The sequence below is a fragment of the Diutina rugosa genome, assembly GCF_008704595.1.
Source record: "Diutina rugosa strain CBS 613 chromosome Unknown scaffold13_size251220, whole genome shotgun sequence".
NCBI classification, from domain to species: domain Eukaryota; kingdom Fungi; phylum Ascomycota; class Pichiomycetes; order Serinales; family Debaryomycetaceae; genus Diutina; species Diutina rugosa.
Genome location: NW_022995170.1, coordinates 205,696 through 226,813, shown reverse-complemented (window position 1 = coordinate 226,813; position 21,118 = coordinate 205,696). Strand labels below are relative to the sequence as shown.

General features: G+C 51.3%; 11 protein-coding genes across 11 annotated transcripts; 8 read left to right on the top strand and 3 right to left on the bottom strand. All coding sequences in view use genetic code 12, as the record gives it.

Moving 5' to 3' along the window:
• Positions 1 to 518: 518 nt before the first annotated feature.
• PIM1 (ATP-dependent Lon protease) lies at positions 519 to 3,752 on the top strand (the record flags this gene model as incomplete). Its single annotated transcript, XM_034156978.1, has 1 exon — positions 519 to 3,752. One exon carries the CDS (start codon positions 519 to 521, stop codon positions 3,750 to 3,752), a length of 3,234 nt encoding a protein of 1,077 aa, XP_034011159.1.
• A 1,039-nt stretch (positions 3,753 to 4,791) lies between these two features.
• On the top strand, positions 4,792 to 6,888 carry DIURU_004137 (PPN1 endopolyphosphatase family protein; the record flags this gene model as incomplete). Its single annotated transcript, XM_034156977.1, has 1 exon — positions 4,792 to 6,888. One exon carries the CDS (start codon positions 4,792 to 4,794, stop codon positions 6,886 to 6,888), a length of 2,097 nt encoding a protein of 698 aa, XP_034011158.1.
• Positions 6,889 to 6,948: 60 nt separating this feature from the next.
• On the bottom strand, positions 6,949 to 7,647 carry RKI1 (ribose-5-phosphate isomerase; the record flags this gene model as incomplete). Its single annotated transcript, XM_034156976.1, has 1 exon — positions 6,949 to 7,647. The coding sequence occupies one exon, from the start codon at positions 7,645 to 7,647 to the stop codon at positions 6,949 to 6,951; it is 699 nt and encodes a 232-aa protein (XP_034011157.1).
• A 525-nt stretch (positions 7,648 to 8,172) lies between these two features.
• On the bottom strand, positions 8,173 to 9,185 carry RPL82 (60S ribosomal protein eL8; the record flags this gene model as incomplete). The annotated part of the gene is made up of 2 exons (XM_034156975.1): positions 8,173 to 8,964; positions 9,183 to 9,185. 2 exons carry the CDS (start codon positions 9,183 to 9,185, stop codon positions 8,173 to 8,175), a joined length of 795 nt encoding a protein of 264 aa, XP_034011156.1.
• Positions 9,186 to 9,868: 683 nt separating this feature from the next.
• Positions 9,869 to 10,633, top strand: RPL2 (60S ribosomal protein uL2; the record flags this gene model as incomplete). Its single annotated transcript, XM_034156974.1, has 1 exon — positions 9,869 to 10,633. The coding sequence occupies one exon, from the start codon at positions 9,869 to 9,871 to the stop codon at positions 10,631 to 10,633; it is 765 nt and encodes a 254-aa protein (XP_034011155.1).
• Positions 10,634 to 10,939: 306 nt separating this feature from the next.
• DIURU_004133 (60S ribosomal eL29 domain-containing protein) lies at positions 10,940 to 13,122 on the bottom strand (the record flags this gene model as incomplete). The annotated part of the gene is made up of 2 exons (XM_034156973.1): positions 10,940 to 11,128; positions 12,346 to 13,122. The coding sequence occupies 2 exons, from the start codon at positions 13,120 to 13,122 to the stop codon at positions 10,940 to 10,942; spliced, it is 966 nt and encodes a 321-aa protein (XP_034011154.1).
• A 262-nt stretch (positions 13,123 to 13,384) lies between these two features.
• On the top strand, positions 13,385 to 14,284 carry DIURU_004132 (uncharacterized protein; the record flags this gene model as incomplete). Its single annotated transcript, XM_034156972.1, has 1 exon — positions 13,385 to 14,284. One exon carries the CDS (start codon positions 13,385 to 13,387, stop codon positions 14,282 to 14,284), a length of 900 nt encoding a protein of 299 aa, XP_034011153.1.
• A 431-nt stretch (positions 14,285 to 14,715) lies between these two features.
• MRS7 (Mrs7p) lies at positions 14,716 to 16,110 on the top strand (the record flags this gene model as incomplete). Its single annotated transcript, XM_034156971.1, has 1 exon — positions 14,716 to 16,110. One exon carries the CDS (start codon positions 14,716 to 14,718, stop codon positions 16,108 to 16,110), a length of 1,395 nt encoding a protein of 464 aa, XP_034011152.1.
• Positions 16,111 to 16,887: 777 nt separating this feature from the next.
• Positions 16,888 to 19,044, top strand: DIURU_004130 (uncharacterized protein; the record flags this gene model as incomplete). Its single annotated transcript, XM_034156970.1, has 1 exon — positions 16,888 to 19,044. The coding sequence occupies one exon, from the start codon at positions 16,888 to 16,890 to the stop codon at positions 19,042 to 19,044; it is 2,157 nt and encodes a 718-aa protein (XP_034011151.1).
• Positions 19,045 to 19,272: 228 nt separating this feature from the next.
• CNS1 (HSP70/90 family co-chaperone) lies at positions 19,273 to 20,541 on the top strand (the record flags this gene model as incomplete). Its single annotated transcript, XM_034156968.1, has 1 exon — positions 19,273 to 20,541. One exon carries the CDS (start codon positions 19,273 to 19,275, stop codon positions 20,539 to 20,541), a length of 1,269 nt encoding a protein of 422 aa, XP_034011150.1.
• Positions 20,542 to 20,681: 140 nt separating this feature from the next.
• DIURU_004128 (uncharacterized protein) lies at positions 20,682 to 21,083 on the top strand (the record flags this gene model as incomplete). The annotated part of the gene is made up of 1 exon (XM_034156967.1): positions 20,682 to 21,083. The coding sequence occupies one exon, from the start codon at positions 20,682 to 20,684 to the stop codon at positions 21,081 to 21,083; it is 402 nt and encodes a 133-aa protein (XP_034011149.1).
• Between the last annotated feature and the right edge of the window lie 35 nt (positions 21,084 to 21,118).

The following is a 21,118-nucleotide window of genomic DNA, read 5'->3' as shown; positions in this document are numbered from 1 at the left end:
AGCCCCGATATCTCCACCCACACCAGATTGCTCAACGTTATAACACCTTCAACCATTCCAACTTGGTTTCTTTTCCTTTCCTATCCCCTTCTTACCATTCTCTAGTTCTCTATGTCACTTGTCAACGGCGACGGCTTTCTCCGCGAGTCCGCGTGTGTGCAATAATCGCACTGTGGTGGCAGAGACTGTTCCCTAGCCATTGTCCTAATCTCGGTCGCACTTAGGGCATCGCCATAGTAATAGCCCCACCCGTCGCAAATTCTAGCCCACAGCCCTGTATTATCCAAATAAAAAGTTATTATATATGTGGTGGTTGCCACTGATGATATTTCACGGTTGCTTATTAATTATCACCCTGAGTACCTCGCGTAGAACTAGATAGAATCAGATATATACCTCCTGCACACAAGCAGGGGCTGCCTCCACTCGATCATTATCGTCGTCGCCACTCTGCGATCACCCACAACTCCGCTTTCCACCGCCAAACCTCGCCCATTTTACTATTGCCGGTTCGCTCGATGATTCTGACGAAGTTGGCGTTGCGCATCGTCGCTCTGGCATCGCCACAAGCGGTCCGCCGGGTGTGTTCACTACGGTACGCTCTGCGGGTGCTGGTGGCCGCCGACCATAACCTGGCGTTGGACGCGCTTATCTCCTCAAAATTGGTGCTGCTCAAGCTGCTGGACGACTCTAACAAGCCGAGCAAGGACCCTGCTCCTGCCCCCGAGCCTGAGGAGAAAAAGGATACCCCAAAACAGCCCGAAGAAGATAAACCCCAGCCGGAAAATGACCCCGTAAAGGATGGGGAACCGGACAAACTGCCACTGCCGGGTGAAGAAGACATTGAAATTGTCGTGGTGAAGCATAAGGGTCCCAAAAAGGGCTCCGATGCCCCCGCCGCCGCCGCCGCTGGTGGTGCTGGTGCCCCGCCGCCTCCTCCCGATGGTGGCAATAATAATAGCCCTCCCAGTCGCCCCGACTCGGAGATTGACCGCATACCGATACAGATCAATCCTGATACTGGCTACTACCCGCCCGTGCTTGCCATCTCGATGAAGGACCGTATTCCGATCCCAGGCAGAGCATTTTCGATCAATATCGTTGACCCTGAAGTGATCTCAGCCGTGCATACTATTATCGATAACCGTGAGCCTTACTTCGCTTTATTCCACGCTAAGGATGAAAGTAACCCCAATACTGACGTGATTGAACTGCGCGATAGTGTATACAATATGGGGGTGTACTGTGAAGTTATCCGTTTACTTCTGCCGAAACCGGGTTGGCTTAACATCGTCGGTTACCCTGTTCAACGGTGTCAATTGAAGGAGCTTAAGACTCGTGACGAAAACCTTACTGAAGTGGTCGACGATAGTGTACCTCTGGGATACCTTAAGGGCTTAAACGTGTCCACTGCCGTCATCCAGCCCACTGCTGACGAACCGTTCGACAAGAACCTGACGGAAATTGCTCTGCTTGTTGAGCTGATTCGTGTGCTTGTCACTCAATTGGCGCTGAAGAACCCGTCGCAAAAAGTGGTCTACCGTGAACTTACGCGTTACTTGGACAAGCCTGATGAGTTGGCTGACTACGTGGGGTCGCTGGTGTACGGTGACGTCAAGACTATCCAAGAATTATTGGAATCGCTTAATGTCGAACAACGGTTGTCTAAAGTGTTTGAATTGTTGAAGGTTGAAGTCAAGGCGCTGATGATTAAGGAAAACACTATCCACAACCTCAGCTCTAAAGCCGACGAGTACCAGACTCGTCTCTTCATTAAGGAGTTCATCAAGGAGTTACAAAAGCGTGCCGGCATCTCGGAGACGGAAAACTCCAAGACCTCCAAATTCGACGCTCGCCTTAAAAACTTGCATATGACTGAAGAGGCCATGGAGGCTTACCAATCGGAAAAGCAAAAGATGGAACTGCAAAACGAACACCTGAGCGAACTCGGGGTTCTGGAGCGGTACTTGGACTGGTTGACGCTGATCCCGTGGGGTATCTACTCCAAGGACCGCTTCAATATTCGTGAAGCTAAACAAATTCTAGACCGTGACCACTACGGGCTTAAAGACGTCAAGGAACGCATCCTTGAATTTATCTCGATGGGCCGTGTCTCCGGTAAAGTCGATGGTAAGATCTTGTGTTTAGCTGGTCCTCCTGGTACTGGTAAGACCTCGATCGCCAAACTGATTGCCGAAGCCTTGAACCGTAAGTACGTCCGTATCGCTATGGGTGGTATCCAGGACGTCCACGAAGTTAAGGGGCACAGACGTACCTACGTGGGGCTGATTCCTGGTCGCATTATCCACGCTCTCAAGCAAGCCAAGACGCTGAACCCGCTCATGTTGATTGACGAAATCGATAAGCTCGACTTGCTGCGCTCGGGTGGTGCGGCGCTGGCGTTCCTCGAAATCTTGGACCCTGAACAAAACAACGCCTTTGTCGATAACTACATCGACGTCAAGGTTGATTTGTCGAAGGTATTGTTTGTGTGTACTGCCAACTACTTGGGCAACATCCCTGCTCCCTTGCGTGACCGTATGGAGATCATCGATGTTAACGGTTACACCAACAATGAAAAGGTTGAAATTACTAAGCGCCATTTGATCCCCGATGCCCTGAAGAAGGCCGGTCTCGAAGGCAACCACGTCAACATTTCCGATGCTACCATCACCAGACTCATTGAAAAGTACTGTCGTGAACTGGGGTTGCGTAACATCAAGAAGCTCATTACGCGGATCTTCTCCAAGGCGTCGCTTAAGATCGTCGAACAAGTGGAAGAACGTGATGTTGATGCCGCCAAGACCGAGGAAGCTGTTGAAGAGACTAAGGCTAAGTCGAAGTCGGTGAAGAAGCTGCCTGAAGCCACTACTGCTGCTACTGCGACTACTAATGCGACTGCGGAAGAACCGGTGGCTAAGGAAGCTGAAACTTCGACGACTACCAAGGAACCGGTGGTTGAGGAAATTGACCAAGAACCCACTACCTCCACCGAGGTGCCGAAGATGACCATCCCTGAAGACATCAAACTTGACGTTACCCCCGAAAATTTGAAGGACTACGTTGGCCCCGAAATCTACACTCGTGACCGGGTGTACGAGTTGCCTCCTCCCGGGGTGGCCACGGGTCTTCTGTACTCGAGCTCGGGTAACGGTGACGCTCTCTACATCGAGTCGATCTTGACCCACTCCATCGCGCTGGGTCTGGGTCAAGCCGGCGTCCACGTCACCGGTTCGTTGAAGGATGTGATGAAGGAACTGGCTCTGATTGCCTACTCGTTTGCCAAGCTGTACATGGTGAAGAACTTCCCCGAGAACCGCTTCTTCGAGGCGGCAGAGATCCACGTGCACTGTCCCGATGGCGCCATTCCCAAGGACGGGCCGCTGGCGGGTATTTCATTCACGTCGTCGCTCATGTCATTGGCGCTTAACCAGCTGTTGCCGCCTACAGTAGCGATGACGGGTGAAATCACCGTCACTGGTCGCGTGTTACCTGTCGGCGGGTTGCGTGAGAAGATCTTGGGGGCCAAGCGTTACGGGTGTGACACCATCATCTTCCCCAAGGACATTGCCAACGAACTTGACGAGATCCCCGAAGAAGTGAAGGAGGGTGTTAAATTCATCCCCGTGGAATGGTACCAGGAGGTGTTCGACAACTTGTTCCCTACGGTGACCAAGGCCAAGGGCAACCTGGTGTGGAAGAAGGAGTTTGACGAGCTTGATGAGAAAAAGAAGAAGAAGGTTAGCGTGTAAATAGATACTATAATAATTTTGATAACAGCATATACACATGGAACATTGTAACCACCACGTGTGTGGGCAATAAACCCTGTTTTTGAGAGGCCGACAAATATCGACTCATCGTCAACACGATCGAAAAGTTGCAAAATTAACGTTTCATGTGCCATGACTACATGAAATAGGGGCTCCTGTGGGACGTTCCCCTGTCAACGCTCAGGGGGGCCCGTTGCTAGCATGCTGATAACAGGTACCAGCAACCCAACACACATACCTCGCGTCCCGATGCACGTGTGGTGGGGGTTATATTACTACAGTAACCTCGACAAACCCCTCACGCGAGCGATCTCCGCATTCCACAATAAGCGGTGCAGCCGGTACCACTACGGTATATTGTTTATAGGCGGGTGGTGTAGTATATAGGGCACTCTTTAGTCGCTTTTGACACAATTTTCACCACTCCATAGTAGTGGAAAAAAAAGTCGGGCTTGACTGCGGGCCTAGCAGAAATGTGTGTCAGGCTACAGGTACATTTACTCAGGGCATACTACACGCAGGACGTTTATCGGTTGCCAATGAAGAAAGGAGTACTGCGTTAATTCGATTGGCGATAGCAACAGATCTCCGCCAGAGAGAGATGCCGATGTATCGGAATACGGGGTGGGACTGAGGGGGAAGGTTTACTTGAAGGGGAGTGAAGATTGATGATGATAGGAGACCATTTTTGATAGATTTGGTGAGCTAACAGAGAGCGTTCGGGGGCACAGTACTGTCATGTCGGGAACGCTTCGGCAACATGGTGCATGTAAACACACTGTAATGCAGTCTATTGTTACCGGGGAAGGGGGAAGCGACCTGCCACGAGGGGTAGGGCGCCGACGCTGAAACATTTCTGCTCTGTGTTTAAACCCTACCATTGTTAACCGTCCACGTGGTTGAGTCGGCGATGAGTAGTATTGAACCGATGAGTTTGTGATCAACGGCAACAATAACCAGCAGATGATATTTAACCGATGAGTTTTGATCAACTCCAGAGGATAACAAGAACCAGCAGATGAAGGTGTTGTTGCCGTTACTCTACGTGGCGTCGTGGGCCTCCGCCCATGTCATCAATGGCCGCCACCTGATCGGGGCTCAGCAGCTTGAAGCTCGGGCCAACAAGGACTTCTCCGTCGCAGGCGTGTTGGGGAACTTGGACCAGGCCGACAACCAGTGGATCGACGACAGATTGCTGGAATTGGCCCGGTACAACGGGCTGGACTGCGACGTGTGCAAGCACACCATCAAGTTCAGTCGGGAGTTGTACGACTCTGACGCTGACCACCAGCATTTGATCAGTCTTATGCTTTTCAAGAAATGTCTCCAGCTGCAAAAAAAACCGTCCAAGTGTAACACCGTCGATTTCTTCGTCACTACCGACTACAACAACTGGACCAAGAAGGATAAGGCGCTGAACCTGAGTATCAACTTCTGGGACAACGACTTCTTGCAGATGCTCAAGCACTTCGACATCAACAACGACGACGACTTGCTGTACTACTGCTACTACAAGCATTCCGTTTGCGATCTTCCCAAAATCGATATCAACAAGTTTGGCATCGACGAGTGGTGGCCGGCTAAGCAGGACAAGCACTACCTGGAGCCTCAGTACAAGCACAAGAACAAGAATGCCCGCAAGCACTTCAACGTGCTCCACATCAGTGACCTCCACTTGCAGCTCAGTTACCGTGTGGGTACGGAAGCTAACTGTACCACCGGTACTTGCTGTGCCGTCAACTCGTACAACAAGGACTTGCCCCTGATCAAAAACTATAACATTTCCGACTACTACGAAGCCATTGGCATCACTCCTCGTGATTTCAGCTTCTACCCTAATGTCACTTACCCTAAGGACGGTACCTACAACAAGGGTGACTATGTCGACTACATTGCCGAGAACGGATGGGACTACGTGCTGACTCCCGCCACTTCTTTTGGTCACTACCTCTGCGATCTGCCTGAAGTATTGCTTAACATTTCCCTCGCTCAGATTGGCCAAACGCAAAAGAAGAACAAGTACGATTTCTGTCTCTTCACCGGTGACTTAGTCGACCACATAATGGAGCTTGCGTCGCCTGAGTCCACTTTACGAGAGGAGACTCGCTCGTTCCAATTGATGAAGGAGTATTTTGAAAACATCCCCGTGCTTCCTGCGCTCGGCAACCACGACACTTTCCCCCACGGGCAAGTGGCGCCGCCTCAGCTTGAACACAACCAAAACTATACTTGGGACGACGATGCCATGGCCGAGTTGTGGATCAACAACGGCTGGATCAACGGGGCCAAGCGTGAGGACCTCAAATCGCACCTGCTGGGCTTCTCCTACGTCACTGAAAGAGGGCTTAAGGTGATCATCCTCAACCTGAACACTTACTACCAGCAGAACTTGTGGGGCTACATCAACTGTACTTCCGACCCCGACTTGTTTGGCACCTGGAAGTGGCTTGTCTCCGAGCTCGTGGCGCTGGAAGCCTCCGACCAAAGAGTGTGGATTGCCGCCCACATCCCGACCAACGTCTACGACGCCAAGGCCTACCAATCGCAGATCTTTGAGAAGATCGTCCAGAGATTCTCGCCTTACACGATCGCCGGGATCTTCTACGGCCACACCCACAGAGACCAGGTGTATGTCGGTTATCAAAACGACCAGCCGGCGGCGTTCGCCTTGGTGGCACCCCTGATCACTCCCGGCACCAATAACAACCCTGGCTGGCGTTATTACGAGGTGGAGGACGAGCTGTTTAACATTATTAACGCCCACCACTACTACCTCGCCTTGAACGAAACGCTTAACAATAACGGTGACTTGCCCCAGTATAAGTACGAGTACCTGTCGCGTGACTTGTACGACCCCAACCACCAGTGGCCGGCCGACGCTCCCCTCAACGCCACCTTCTGGCACCAATACGTCGTCAAGCCCATGAACGACACCCTGGCGATCGACTTCAACCAGGAATACATGGACTTGCAGTACCGGTACTCGCCGTTTGCCCCGAAGTGTCTCTCTAAGACGGGGAACTTGACCAAGACGTGCTTGAAAGAGAACTGGTGCTTGGTGTCGTCCTTCAACCTGGACTTGCTCCAAAAGTGTGTCGATGCTATCAAAAAGTAGATAATATTGTACACAATCGTGTTTTTGTAAAATTTCTCAAATTACAGACTTTGTAGTTTATTACCACACACTCACTTGGCCGTCTTCCTCACCAAAGTAGACCTTCTTGGCCATATTGCAGAACAACCCAGTGTCGACGACACCCACCAACAACTTGATCTTTTCGTGCAATTGCGCCGGGTTGGCGATGGGGCCGAAATCGGCGTCCAAGATCGAGTTGTTGTTGTCGGTGACGACGGGGCCGGCCTTCTTGGGCATGCCGTCACGCAAGGTGACCTTCTTAGCCCCCAATTCGTATAACTTCTTAGTGACAGAGACGTAGGCGCTGGGGACCACTTCAATGGGGACACCTTGCTTCCATTCGGTACCCACCGTTTCCAGCTTTTTACGGTAGTCAGCGACGACAATGAACGTCTTGGCCAGCTGAGCCACAAGCTTTTCTTGGAAAAGACAGGCGCCCCCGCCCTTAATCAAGTTGAGGTTCTTGTCGGCCTCGTCGGCCCCGTCAAAGGCGATGTCGACATCGGGGAATTGTTCGATCGAACCCAAAGTCAAACCGTTTTCGATGATCAAGTTCTTCAGCTGGAAACCGGTGGGGACACACACGAATTGCTTCTTGTTAGGGTTCTGGCCCAAGCGTTCGGCGACGTAGACCACGGTCAGCCCCAGCCCGACCCCGACGACCTTGGCGTCCTGAGGAAGGTTTTCGTCGACGGCACGGTAGGCAGCAAGCTTCTTGGCGGCTTCAACTCCCGACATGTTTTGCAAGCGGATCGAATGACTGGCGGCTCGTCTCGCTATATGGGCCAAAGTCATCGCGGCCTCCGCAACCCCGGGGAGTCGGGGTTGTGTACTGCAGGTAAGCGGGTAACACCCGGAGGTTTCACCAGCAGCGGGCATGGCTCCGAGATCATGCTGACGTCTATACAACGCAGGGTGTCAATCGTCGATCGAATTGGACTAATTGGTCTACTATGGTATTGCCTAAGTGGAATTCGTTGAAGTTCACCAGTAGTGAGACCCCACGTTGGTTAGTCACCTTAGTAATGGGGGATCTCTACCCGAGTTGCAGTTACCCCGGAGTCTCAGCTAACGCCATATGCCGTTACCGATCCAAGCCAAATTTCAGAATTTGTCTAAGAATAGGAATATCTCTGATATTGGTCTACTTCCACAAACTGTGAATTATTAAGTTAACTTGATAGATTCCAGTATTTACAGTCGAGTCATGCTGATATCCTTCCTTTCATTACCTAATATACATAAACACATTAACTATAAGACTTAAGCAGCCTTGGAGACGGGGGCAGCGGCGGCGGCGGCGATCTTGTCCTTCTTCGCTTGCTTGGCTTGCGACTTGGCACCCAAGATACCACCACCCCATTGTCTGCGGGCGTCTTCGTACTTTTCGGCGAAGTTAGCGTTGATGGCCGACACCAACTTCGAGAGCTCAGCTTCATCAGCGGCTTCGACTTCGGTCAAAGCGGCGACGGCAGAGGTCTTTTGGTGGACCAAGGTCCCGAGTCTGGCCTTGCCCTTGACGATGGCGTAGGGGACACCCATCTTCTTGCACAAAGCGGGCAAGAACACGACCAATTCGATGGGGTCGACGTCGTTGGCGATGAGGACCAACTTGGCCTTCTTGGCTTCAATAAGAGCGACGACGTGGTTCAAACCGTACTTCACTACGACGGGCTTGGGCGACACGTCCTTAGCCGACTTCCCTTCAGCGACGGCGGCGGCCTCCTTGGTCAATCTTTCCTTCTTGGCAGCAGCGGTTTCCGGTTGGTACTTGTGGAACAACTTGAACGCTTGCGCCGCGGTGTTCTTGTCCAACGTGTGTTGGAATTGAGCGATGGCAGGGGGCACCTTGACTCTCATTTGCAACACCTTCTTCTGGCGTTGCAAACGGACGTACTCGGGCCACTTGACATATCTCAGCAAGTTACGCTTAGGTTGGATCGCCTGGCCGAGGCCGAAGTTCTTGGGGGTCGAGTCCAAGAGGGGGTTCTTGGGCTCGGTCGACTTGGGGGCTTTCGAGCCCAAGGGAGCAGGAGCAACTTTCTTGTGGGAAGGCTGTCATTGGGTTAGTTTCAGAATGCTTCTCCCTGACGATCAACGAAGTTCCAAAACCAGTAACGAGACCCTAGCAGACAACTCTCCTCAGATACGTGAGGAGAGACTGTCTCAGCCAATAGCCACAGGAGTGACATTGCAAAAAGCGGACATCACTCCCGAGCATATTGATTTCGCTACGTGGAGGATGTTGATCCGGCTTCCTTGAAAAGACTTACCATTTGGTTAGTGGTAGTGAAAAATTTTCCGCGGCTGGTGCTTTATAGCGGTGCCCTGGACTGTATGCAGGAAATAGTCGATGAAACAACCATGACTAGAGTATGAGATTGACCTCCCCAAATGAATACCAACAAGTCTCCAGTTGTTTGTATTTATTGTTGTTCGTTGATTCTAGCAACAACGAGTCTGACATCTGGGCATTGGCTAAATCCTACCTCCATAGCGTCTAAAGGACTATGAGTGAATCATTATTTCTTCCATCATCCTACTGATTTGTTCAATAGTTGGTTAGTGAGTAGTGTGCACCTACACCTTGCAATTGTAGTAGAATCTTCAAAGGCTAAGACATTGTAGTTAATGTTATCGATAGATATTGAGCTCATTCATGGTCTAGGCGCTATAGTGCGACCAGCCCCACAGTCAATGCCGATGATGGATACCACACTATAGGACGAAACGAGATCAGAAGTCACCAACTACTACTGAAGCAGATTGATTTATCTCATGAACAAACACCATCATTATTCGTATCGGTTGACTGTCAGGGCGGGAATGTTAGTGACTTCTGATCCATGTTGATAGTTAGGGTAGTCACGTGCCTTAGGGTTAGTCCCCCAAATTTCGCACCCCGGCGACGGCTAGCGTGAAAAATCTTCGCGCACCAATTTAGCCACCATCAACCACCATGGGTAGAGTCATCAGAAACCAAAGAAAGGGGGCCGGGTCGATTTTCACCGCCGTGACCAGACTCAGAAAGGGCGCTGCCAAGCTCCCCACCCTTTCGTACGTGTCGAGACACGGTTACGAAAGAGGTGTCGTCAAGCAAATCATCCACGACTCGGGCAGAGGCGCCCCCTTGGCCAAGGTCGTGTTCAGAGACGCTTACCGTTACAAGTTGAGAGAAGAAACCTTCATTGCCAACGAAGGTGTCTACACCGGCCAGTTCATCTACGCCGGTAAGAAGGCGTCGTTGAACGTCGGTAACGTGTTGCCCTTGGGCTCGTGCCCCGAAGGTACCATCGTCTCCAACGTCGAAGAAAAGCCCGGTGACCGTGGTGCCCTCGCCAGAACCTCGGGTAACTACGTCATCATCATCGGCCACAACCCCGACGAAAACAAGACCAGAATCAAGTTGCCCTCGGGTGCCAAGAAGGTGGTGTCGTCGGACGCCAGAGGTGTCGTCGGTGTCATCGCCGGTGGTGGTCGTATCGACAAGCCCTTGCTCAAGGCCGGTCGTGCCTTCCACAAGTACAAGGCCAAGAGACACTCGTGGCCCAAGACCAGAGGTGTTGCCATGAACCCCGTGGACCACCCTCATGGTGGTGGTAACCACCAGCACATTGGTAAGGCCTCGACCATCTCCAGAGGCGCCGTCTCGGGTCAAAAGGCCGGTCTTATTGCTGCCAGAAGAACTGGTTTGCTCAGAGGTACCCAAAAGACTTCGGATTAGGTGGTTAATGCAGGTTAATATAGTGTAAGATACGAAGATAGAGCTCCTGGTAGTCAAATATAGTACTATCTGTACTGTTTGAAATGGTGTTTCAGCATGAAACATCACCCCTGTAACATCTTGAAATTTCCCCTGTATCATCTCATCGTTTTAGGCAATGCTTTGTCTCATGGTAATACATGTCACTCACTAGTGGTAGTCTTATGAATGCAATTATAATCGTCGCCATAGACCCCTGGTCCTACAATGCTAGCATCTAGCGATATAGTTGTCATTAATATCTATTTGTACAAAATGCCCACCGGTTTACTTCTTTTCGGCTCTGGCAGCGGCCAAGGCCTTGGCAGTACCGTGCAAAGCGTATCTGTGGTTTCTTCTGAACTTGGCGTCAACACCCTTGAGCGAAGGGTACTTGTGGGTTCTGGGCTTCTTGATCCCGTTTCTGTGGGCCTTTCTGGTTTGGTTGTGGGCGGTGTGGTTCTTAGACTTAGCCATCTGGATAGGTTAGTGGGGAGGTTCAGCAATAAGTTTGGGCAACGGGCGGCACTTACTTTGTTGGTGGTTAGGTTCTGGGTCGGTCGCTGCCTACAAAATTTTCCGCGGCGTGGGTGGAGCGGGCGCTACCGGGTGCGGCGCGTGAGGATGGTCACGTGTGAGCGCGATCTTAGGTCAATAACCCTAAACTGCCCCCAACACTAACATCATTGCCAATGATAGAGGCCACTTGACGAGGTGAAACCAAGCCAATTCTGTTCGTCGAAGATTTTTATCATCACTGTACTGTCTACTTTGTCATTTTTGCCTTGTGTTCAAAAATGTAAAATTCTCGTCAAAGGGTAGACTCGAAGCTTTACACGCTGCCAGTTGCCCCACTTCAAAATCAATAACCACCTCCGCTAGAATTATCTCCCATCAGGTGAGGGAATTTGCAGCGTTTACAGCCGACAGCACTACGCAAAAAGCAAATACAGATCATGTAAACAGTCGTCATTAATTTTGTACACACCTGTCAGTCACATCACACGGGCCATGACCAGTGCCAGCGAGCTCGTCCTCGGGATGATGATCGCCATAATGTGTCCGCCGGCAGCGGTGTTGTGGAAACAACAGGGGTTGACGGAGTCGTTCTGGATGCTGGCGTTCTTATGTCTCCTATTATGGTTCCCCGGAATGTTGTACGCCGTGTACATCGTCGGCAAGCAACCAAACTAACTGTCGAAATCGGTAAGAGAAGACATGGGAGATATCATTATATTCTTGTCATTAACTCCATACTTACGATACCACTAGTTAGCATACTTATCAAGAATACAAATCCAGTTACACTCAAATCAATCAAAGTAAATCTCAGGACAACCAGTTAGCATACTGACTTGGAATGCATTATCGTCATTGGCATTGCTAAGATCTCATACTTGAGTGTCTGGATGATATCGCTAGTTAGCATTTTTGAACGAATGTGAACTCAGCAAAACTATTAAAACATCAAAGAAAGAAACTGAACAATTGATATCTTTCAGTTTTGTCAATGACATTGTCAAATCTCAAGTGAACACTACCTAGATACTACGAATCATCTCAATAACGGGGAATGCATTTTTTGGGGTCTACCTCTATATCATCATAATTAAAGTCGTTAGATCCCTCCAGGGGATTATTGGTTATTCGTCAATGCTTCAATTAGTTGTAGTGGGGTGGAGACGGTGCCATACGTCATACTCTTCGTACATCTTCACCGTAAGCACCAAGGGGGTCTCCCATTCTGGGTCAACGGAAACGTCAGGGCGACCCAGCGAGTCCCCCACCGACCGTACTAAGTATACTTCTTCGGAGTCCAATCTCCGCTCGTTGATCGTCGACTGGCGAAACACCGCCTGGTGGAGCACAAGCTGACAAAAGCCAATGACGACATCGACAACTATCAAATGCCATAATCCAACTTTGGTAAGCTTAGTAAGCATGTCACTGTCAATGTCGATGGGAGCGATTTCCTCGCCGATAAACAGGACAAACCACCAATCTCCATTACCCAATTTGTCCCAGAGGCCGGCGTTGACCATTGGCACCGAATACCACCAGACAAACCCCACGTGATACACAACCGCCAATAGGGTTTTCCACCATATCCACACGTAGAAATTGACCGATATCGTCGCCTCAAACTGGCGCCGGATGCTGTGATCTAAGCGGTTAAGCACGCCGCTGTCTAGAAGATCGCGGCCAAGGATTCTCTGTACGAGTAAGTGGGCGGCAGCAGGTACAAGGCACGCCATGTGGCAGTAGCGGATAAACTGAAACCCGACAAGTAGGTACACGACGGCGTCGACGTGGGTAAACAAGTCGTGCTGGGCGCGGGTTTTGCGGGTGAGGCACTGCTTGAAGGCGAACTCGTGCTGGAACTGGCGGTCGGCGTCGTCAGATGACGGTGCCGCTGCTGAAGCAGCTGATGCTGGCTCAAACGGGTAAGCTCCGGGGATGGCGAGGGACATTTGGTTCGAGCAATCGCCTGGTTCCCTTGCAGTCAGGGTAAGTGCGGCGCGATAAGCGCTGACAGCGCCGATAGCGCCACCACCAGCGACCCACTAATGACGCTAAAATAACCGCAAAACAAGTGATTTATCAAATTATTACGGTTTTATAAGCCTCAATTGAACCACCTATAGCTTATAACTCACATACCAATTGATGTTCAGTATTTGTAGTTGCCTGGATCATGCCTATATAGTCGTGGTGGGGCGCCGCACTTGCGCCATGCCTGTTAGCGACATCAGCACCCCGCGAGAGTTCGACGCTGCCGTCGCCCGCCACCGCTTCCTCATGGTCAACTTCACCATGGCCGGGTGCCAGCCGTGCGCCATGGTGAAGCCCACCATCGACCTGCTCAGCGACTCGCCCAAGTACCTGGCGGTGGGGTTCGTCAGGGTCGACATCAACGCCAACGCGCCGGTGGCGGCGCGGTACGCCATCGCCGCCGCCCCGCTGTTTGTGTTTTTGAAGCTGGGACAAGAGGTGAAACGGGTTACCGGTGGCAATCTCCAGGCGATCGTCGCAGAGTTGGACCGGCTTCAGGCGCAGGCCGCATTAAGTGGTGCCAGCGCCAAAATTGAATTTAAAACGGATGCTCTCAAACAGGGGTACGATCTGCTTAACCCCCTAATTGATTTCCAAGGGTTTGAAGCGTTAAATGTCCAGGGACTGGCGAAACTGGTGTTTAAGGCCAATACTCCCGCCAAGGGAGTGTGGCTGGACGCTGATTCTCAGCTTATGTTCTACGTGCCGTTGATGAACGTCAGCAAAGTGCACCTGATCCTCATCAAGGCTCGTTCCGGGGTGGTGGTCGATGAAACCGATGGTGAAACCGCGCAACGCCCGTCTCGAGTGAAGGTGTGGCCCAACTTACCCCTGCCGCTCCTGTTTGACGATGCCGAATCCGACCATAACCCCGCTCACGGCCAACTGATTGAATTCAGTGATGGCAGTGACTGGGTCGAAGTTAAGCTCAAATTCGTCCGTTTCCAAAAAGTCCAACTGCTCTGCGTGTTTTTAGATGGTGACGATGAGGATACGCCTACTTTAGTGGACCAGATCGTCGTGGTGGGCGTACTGGGCGACCTGACAGAGGTGGCCAAATTACCCCGGGACGGGCAATAAGAAGCATATAATATTTTTAATAGCGAAGATTTTACTAACTCCGAGGCCCGAGGCCGTTAGCTGAGATAGGCAACCGCCGATGCGCACCGGTAAGTGAAGACGCCACCGGAGCCCCCGGGAAAAAGTCGCGCACTTTTCCCATGGCTATGAAGGCGGTGGAATTGGCCACTTCCGAGGGTGGCTCGAACTGGATAGACCATGAAATTTGCGATAACATTGAGCAATATGAATTGAAGACAATCCCAAAATAACTAATACAACGACCAGACAAAGATAGAGCCACTAACTTACCCTTTCCACTCTTCATTAATTTCGTAAACATCTTTATCACTCTGACTTCCGACCATTTCCGGCCGGGCAATGGTGGAGCGCGCACACCCACTGAGGCCAATTTCCACCCTCCACCTCTCACCAGAGCCATCTCGCCCGCCATGTACGCTCTCCGGATCATTGGCCGAACAACCCCTCTCTTGCGGACGCCGCGGTACCCGCTCCGCCCGCTCGTGGCCCTGGTTCGCTGCCAGCTGACCCAGGCGCCCCACAAACCGCTGAAAACCCCGGAGGCCGCCGCCACCGCCAAAGCCACCCTGGAACCCTCAAAAGACGATAAACCCGCCGTCGCCGCTACCCTGAAGGAAGTGCTGCATCCTGAGGAGACGCTGGTGGCCAAAACCGAAGACAAGGCGCCGAAAAAGCCGTTGTGGGACCGGATTAAGGTCGAGGCCCAGCACTACTGGGACGGGACCAAGTTGTTGGGGTACGAGATCCGGGTGCTGACCAAGTTGTTGATGAAGTACGTTGCCGGCTACGCCTTGACGCGGAGAGAGCTGAACCAGTTGCAGAGAACGCTTGTCGACGTGCTGAAGTTGTTGCCGTTCGCCATGTTCGTCCTCATCCCCTTTGCCGAGCTCTTGTTGCCGGTGGCGCTCAAAGTGTTCCCCAACTTGTTGCCGCTGACGTACGAGCTGAAGCTGGACCGCCTAAAGAAGCGCAACAAGCTCTCGAAGACCCGGGCCCTGGCGCTGGAGTACATCAAGAACACGTTAGAGGAGGGGGGGCTTACATTGCTGAAAAAGATTACCGACAAGGAGAAGGAAGCGTTCGTGCTGTTCTTCGACGAGATCTCAGCCGGTAAGAACCCCAGCCGCGACCATTTGGTGCAAGTGGCGCGTCTCTTCAAAAATGACCAGGTATTGGACAACTTGAGCCGCAACCAGTTGGTGGCGATGTGCAAGTACATGCAGATCCGGCCGTTTGGCTCGGACGCGATCTTGCGCTACCAGATCCGCCACCGGTTGCTTAACATCATCAAGGACGATAAGGCGATCGACTACGAAGGCGTCGAGCTGTTGCTGATCCCCGAGTTGCAGATTGCGTGCTCGCAGCGGGGGATCAAGACCGTCGACGTGAGCCCGGCACGGTTAAGAGAAGACCTCGAGACGTGGCTCAACTTGCGTCTTCGCCAGAAGATCCCACTGACGCTCTTGATCCTCCTGAACTCGTACGCCTACGGCGACAAGCTGCACCTGATCGACACCTACTACGACGCGTTGTTGGCGGTGTTGCTGTCGATCCCCGACGAGGTCTACAACGTCGCCAAGGCGCAATTGCTGGACGACTCCAAGCTCAAGCTCAACATCTTGAAGGAGCAGGACGAGTTGATCAACGAGGAAAACGAGAGAGAAAAGGGCACCATCAACGCCGTCAAGGACGACATCAAGCTCGACGAGTACGAAGAAACCGCCACCGACGGCCTCAATGTCGTCCCCGACGAGGACCCCGACGTGGTTACGCTGAAGGCGGTCGAGGCCCCCGTGCAGAAGTAGCCCCTGTCTATACATATAAACTATACACCGACATTTCCGTCCCTGTAGAAGCGAGATTCCGCTCGCCAAGCCCATGGCGTCGTGGAAGCTGTCTCCGATGACTATAGCCTAATCTCTCGCTCGTATCGTATACGAGATTTTGAGATAAACATAAAAAAAAAAATTACTTAGAGTTCGTGTATGCTATTTCTGGCTTCCATTAACTAACGGCTATTTTTGGTTCCGAAAATTGATAAATGTCTCGGGAGTGAAGGGAGGCTTAGGCGATGCAAACGCGTCCGAGGGGGTCCGGGTATACGCGAAAGCGGAACCACGTCTCCGCCCGCCAATTCCGCCAATTCCGCCCGTGCCTTCGAAACTAGCTAATCTCAGCACACTTAGAATTTCTACTTTAACCTCTCATTTCACATTTCAATATTACTCTATTTCAATAATTCCCAACAATTCGTATTATATGACTCAGGTCTACCCATCAACACGCGGCTTACGGAAGTCGGTGTCCGGAACAACTTCACGCAGCCACCAGATTGAATTGAAATAAACGTAATTGTACTCCATTATACACATAGTATATCCTAGACTCTTCCCAATTCGGTTACTGGTTCCACGGGCACATCGCTGTTGCCTTCCGATCTCGCAAGCTCCCATATATCTACGTCTCATCGCACTCCCCTCCTCAGCCGTGTCTTTTGACCTTCACACACGCCTCACCAACACACGCCTCACCAACACACGCCTCACTACCAAAAATCAACGCCCCTGGGGCTGCACACAAACATGACGAAAAACATCCATGCCCTCAACTTGAAGGGGGTGATGGAGTCGCTCCCGCCGCTCGAGCAGCCGCCGCCCCCAGCCGACGACGCCGACGAGCTTATAAACATCCTCCCGTCATACCTGATGTACCACAGTACCGTGGGCAAAAACCTTACTCCGAGGCCCGAGGACCGACGCCAGGACCCTCCCAGTTACGAGCTTACGCCCCAGCTGAGTGTAGGGTCTCAATCATCGCTGGAACGACGTAATCGTCTTGTCGACGATCCCGACGATTACGTCACCGGAGGCAACGCCGACGAACAGAGCTTGCTTGCCAACGTGTTCAAGCTCCCCCGACTCCATCACAGCAACAAGAGCATCTCGCTGTTGGTATCTATCGATATTGTGTTTACTGAACACATTGGTAAAGTGGGTATTCCTCCTAAGATCATTGACCCTTTGACTAAAGAATGGCGCCAGGGTGATTTCATCTATGGCTACGTGCTTGTCACCAACCACGCCGAAGAACCAATCCCGTTTGACGTGTTTGCCGTCCAATTCGATGGCGTGGAAATGCTCTATGACGATAAGTCTAACCCTTATATCCCGCTGACCCATGAGAGTCTTTGTTCGATGTTTGATTTTAATGCGCTGTGGAACGAAGGGTTTCTTGACCGGTTGCTGAGTGAAGACAATAACCCGTACCACAAATCGCTGGTAGGTAAAGATCCCGTGGATAATACCTTTGTCCACCTTGACTCCCATAAAGTGTTCGTCCCCCACGTCACCTATAAGAAGTTCTTTGCCTTCCGGTTGCCCGATCGGTGCTTAGACAGTGTGTGTCGCCACGGCATCGACTCCCACCTCCAACTTCCCCCTACTCTCGGGAGGTGTAAACACGAACGGATGCTTGTGCTTCGCGACCCCAACCGCCGCTACCTGAACCTCGGCAACGACCTAGCCACTGACGATGCCCTGGTGGCGTACCATCTCTCGGCCCGCATCATTGGTCCATTTACTGACTACGCTGACTACGCTACCACTAAACCTAAAGGACCTGATAACCAGTACGTCATATTCAATGAGGTCCACGCTTACATCAGAGTGGTGCCTCTGCCCAATCCGGGGTTTGAGCTTAACCGAGCTCTGATCGCTGAGGAACTGAGAATCCTCTATAATCAGTTGCTTCGTGATGTTAAAGACGCTATCAATGCCGGGAGACTGGTGGCTGAACCGCAGCGCCGTCCTCCCAGTAACTTTGCCCTGCCATTAGGGTCTCCTCATACCGAACGACCATCGTTATTGCCAACAACCAGTTCGATGGACGTCGCTAAGATCCAACAAGCCTACTACTCAAGTCCTCAGCCTACCGTCAAACCAAAGGAGTTTCGCGTGTTCTACCCAGTGAAAAAGCAGCTGGTATTCCACAAATCAAAAGTGGTGGGACTTGCGTCGTTCCTGACACCAAGAGTGGATCACCGTGTCAGTTATATCCCCGCATTGCCTAACAGTCCTCATGGTCCTACTAAAGTGGATATCCCTTTAACCCTTGAGTTTATCAGTCACGACGGCAAAGCAGGCGGCCAAGTACCTGATTTCCGTCGAGTGCTGGTGGAAATCGTCGCTCTTACCGTCAGATCGAAGCGCAACCCGATCCCCGTCGATATTGTCCCCGAGATGATGTTCAACGATAAGGGGAAAAGCACCGAGAACTTCGATATGATCACCATCAAACGCTTCCAGGGCTACGCCACCGAGCTCTCCCGGCTCATGAGAGAGTCCGGCGACGAGTTCCACATCACCCTGGAACTTCTGGCCAACGTCAAGGCGATGGCAAACTTGGCAGCCAAATACCACACCCTCAAAGTGGACACTATCACCTTAACCGATGACGACGGCCTCGTGGTGCCTCATATCGGCAATATCCCCTGGACCTCGGCCGCTGAGGGCGCCAACCAGACGCGCTACTTGAAGAAGTTCCACCTCAATTTCGATATACGCCGGGCCAAGTTGGTGAGTGCCGATGGTAAGGAACTGGCAGGGCCGTTCCACCTCGTGCCCGACTTCCAGTCGTGTCTCCTCGCCCGGTTGTACTACATCCGCATCAAGTTCAAGATGCCCAACGGCGAGAAAGTGTGCTTACAAGTGCCGTTGTTGATTCAACGTAACGACGCATAGCTCACCCCTTCATCTACTAGATCATATACTTTAATTCATTGCATAATCATTAGTAAGAGTGTAGTCTAAGTTTTGGATTTGATTGATTTTGTGCCTATATCTAGTTTGACTGGTTAATGCTTATATCAATTCTCATTCAAAGCCATTTGAAATTTTATCAAGTATTCCGATGTGTATGAGCTTGTAGATTCGACGTTAGGCCTATTTGTTTATGTTTGATTACTCATCATGTCTATGACAAACTATACCGCTTCTCCTCGCTCGGGTGCGATGGCAATGGCATCGCAATCCGAACCCAAAATCGTCGAGCTCCCACCGGACACAGACACCAATGCACCCGACGACGCCAAGATAGACGAGTTGGTCTCCCAGTGGGAGAAGCTCCGTTACGTTCCCAAGGCGGGAGAACCCGAATTACCGCCCCAGTTGTCCCAGTTCACCGAGAAGCTGACCGATGAGGTGATGAAAGAACTCAACAGATTACCGTTTTTCATGACCGAACTCGATGAAACCGATGGCGATAAGGGGGAGAACGCCGAGTTGGAAGCTCTCAGACAATTGGCCTACGACGGCGAGCCCGACGAAGTGGCCACCAACTTTAAGAACCAAGGGAACGACTGCTACAAGGCCAAGGACTACAAAAACGCTATTGCCTACTACACGAAGGGGCTTGAAGTTGAATGCGATGTTCCTGCCATTAACGTCGCCTTGCTTATTAACCGGGCAGCGTGTAACCTTGAACTTAAGAACTACCGCAGATGTATCAATGATTGCAAACAGGCCCTTTTACTCGATGATAAAAACATCAAGGCGTGTTTCAGAGCCGGTAAGGCCTTTTTCAAAGTTGAACGTTACGAAGAAGCCTTACAAATCGTTGACTACGGTCTCTCTATCGATGCTGAAAACGCCCTGCTTAAACAGTTGAAGAAGGAAATCACCGATAAGCAACAGCAAATCGCTGCTGCCAAAGAACGCAAAGAACGTGAACAAAAGCTCGCTGAGATGAAACGGTCCATCTTGGCCAACCTGATCAAAATGCGCCACATCGAAATCGTTCGTACTCGCGACGTTCCCGAGATGTTGGAGGATGCTAAGATCCGTCTTGAAGACGATAAGGACTACCAGTCGCAGCTTATCTTCCCCGCCATGGTGCTCTACCCCACTATAGATGAATTTGACTATATCGCTGAAATCGGTGAGCTTACCACTCCCTTGGAAATCCTCGAGATGTTGCTTAACCGTCCTCGCGAATGGTTCGAGGACCCTAAACACAAGAACTTCACCGTGAAGAAGCTTCAGGTGTTCATGGAAACCATGACTGGTGGGTTGGTTAAAGTGGGGAAGAAGATCGCCGTCAACGAAGCGTTGATGAACGAATCACCCAAGGCTCCATTATTCGACAACGCTCTCCGTCTCTACGTGGTGCCTCTGGACGACGTTGATCTGTGGATTGGTCTGTGGAACAAGCAGCAGGCTCTCTCCAAGCGGAAGAACTGAGATACCCCCAGATTACATTCACCATCAGCAGAGTAAAATGCTCTGCGAATCTTTCCAGTCTGTGCATCTATTCCACCAACAATATATAGCCATGGATTTTCACGTCTAGGAAAGTCCATCATCAATAATAATTATATCCCATGTCTTGCCAAACGTGTCGTTGTGCCACCACTGAGTCGATGCTCCGGAGAGTGCTCCAGTTCATTTTCAGTGTCATTTGCTTCGCTCTTGTGGTAACCCAATCTTTGAGTACGGGGATCACCGATACGTTAATCTACGTGGCTGTGGTGTCGGTTATCTCCATCTTCGGTGTATTGTGTATTGCTGCCGTCAAGCTCTCTACAGACCACACTGGCCCCATCCTCGCGGCTGACATTGTGTTGACTGGGTTGTGGCTTGGGGCGTGGGCGTGGCTTGTCACTTCCCGCTGGTGTTTCGATTTGAATGAGTGTCGAATCCTCGTGGTGTTGTTTGCTTCTTCGTTTGTGGCATTCATTGAGTTTGCCGTTGACATGATCTCTGGCTTTGTCGACATGTTGTAAACCCCAATAAATACCCGATAACTAAATCAAATCAC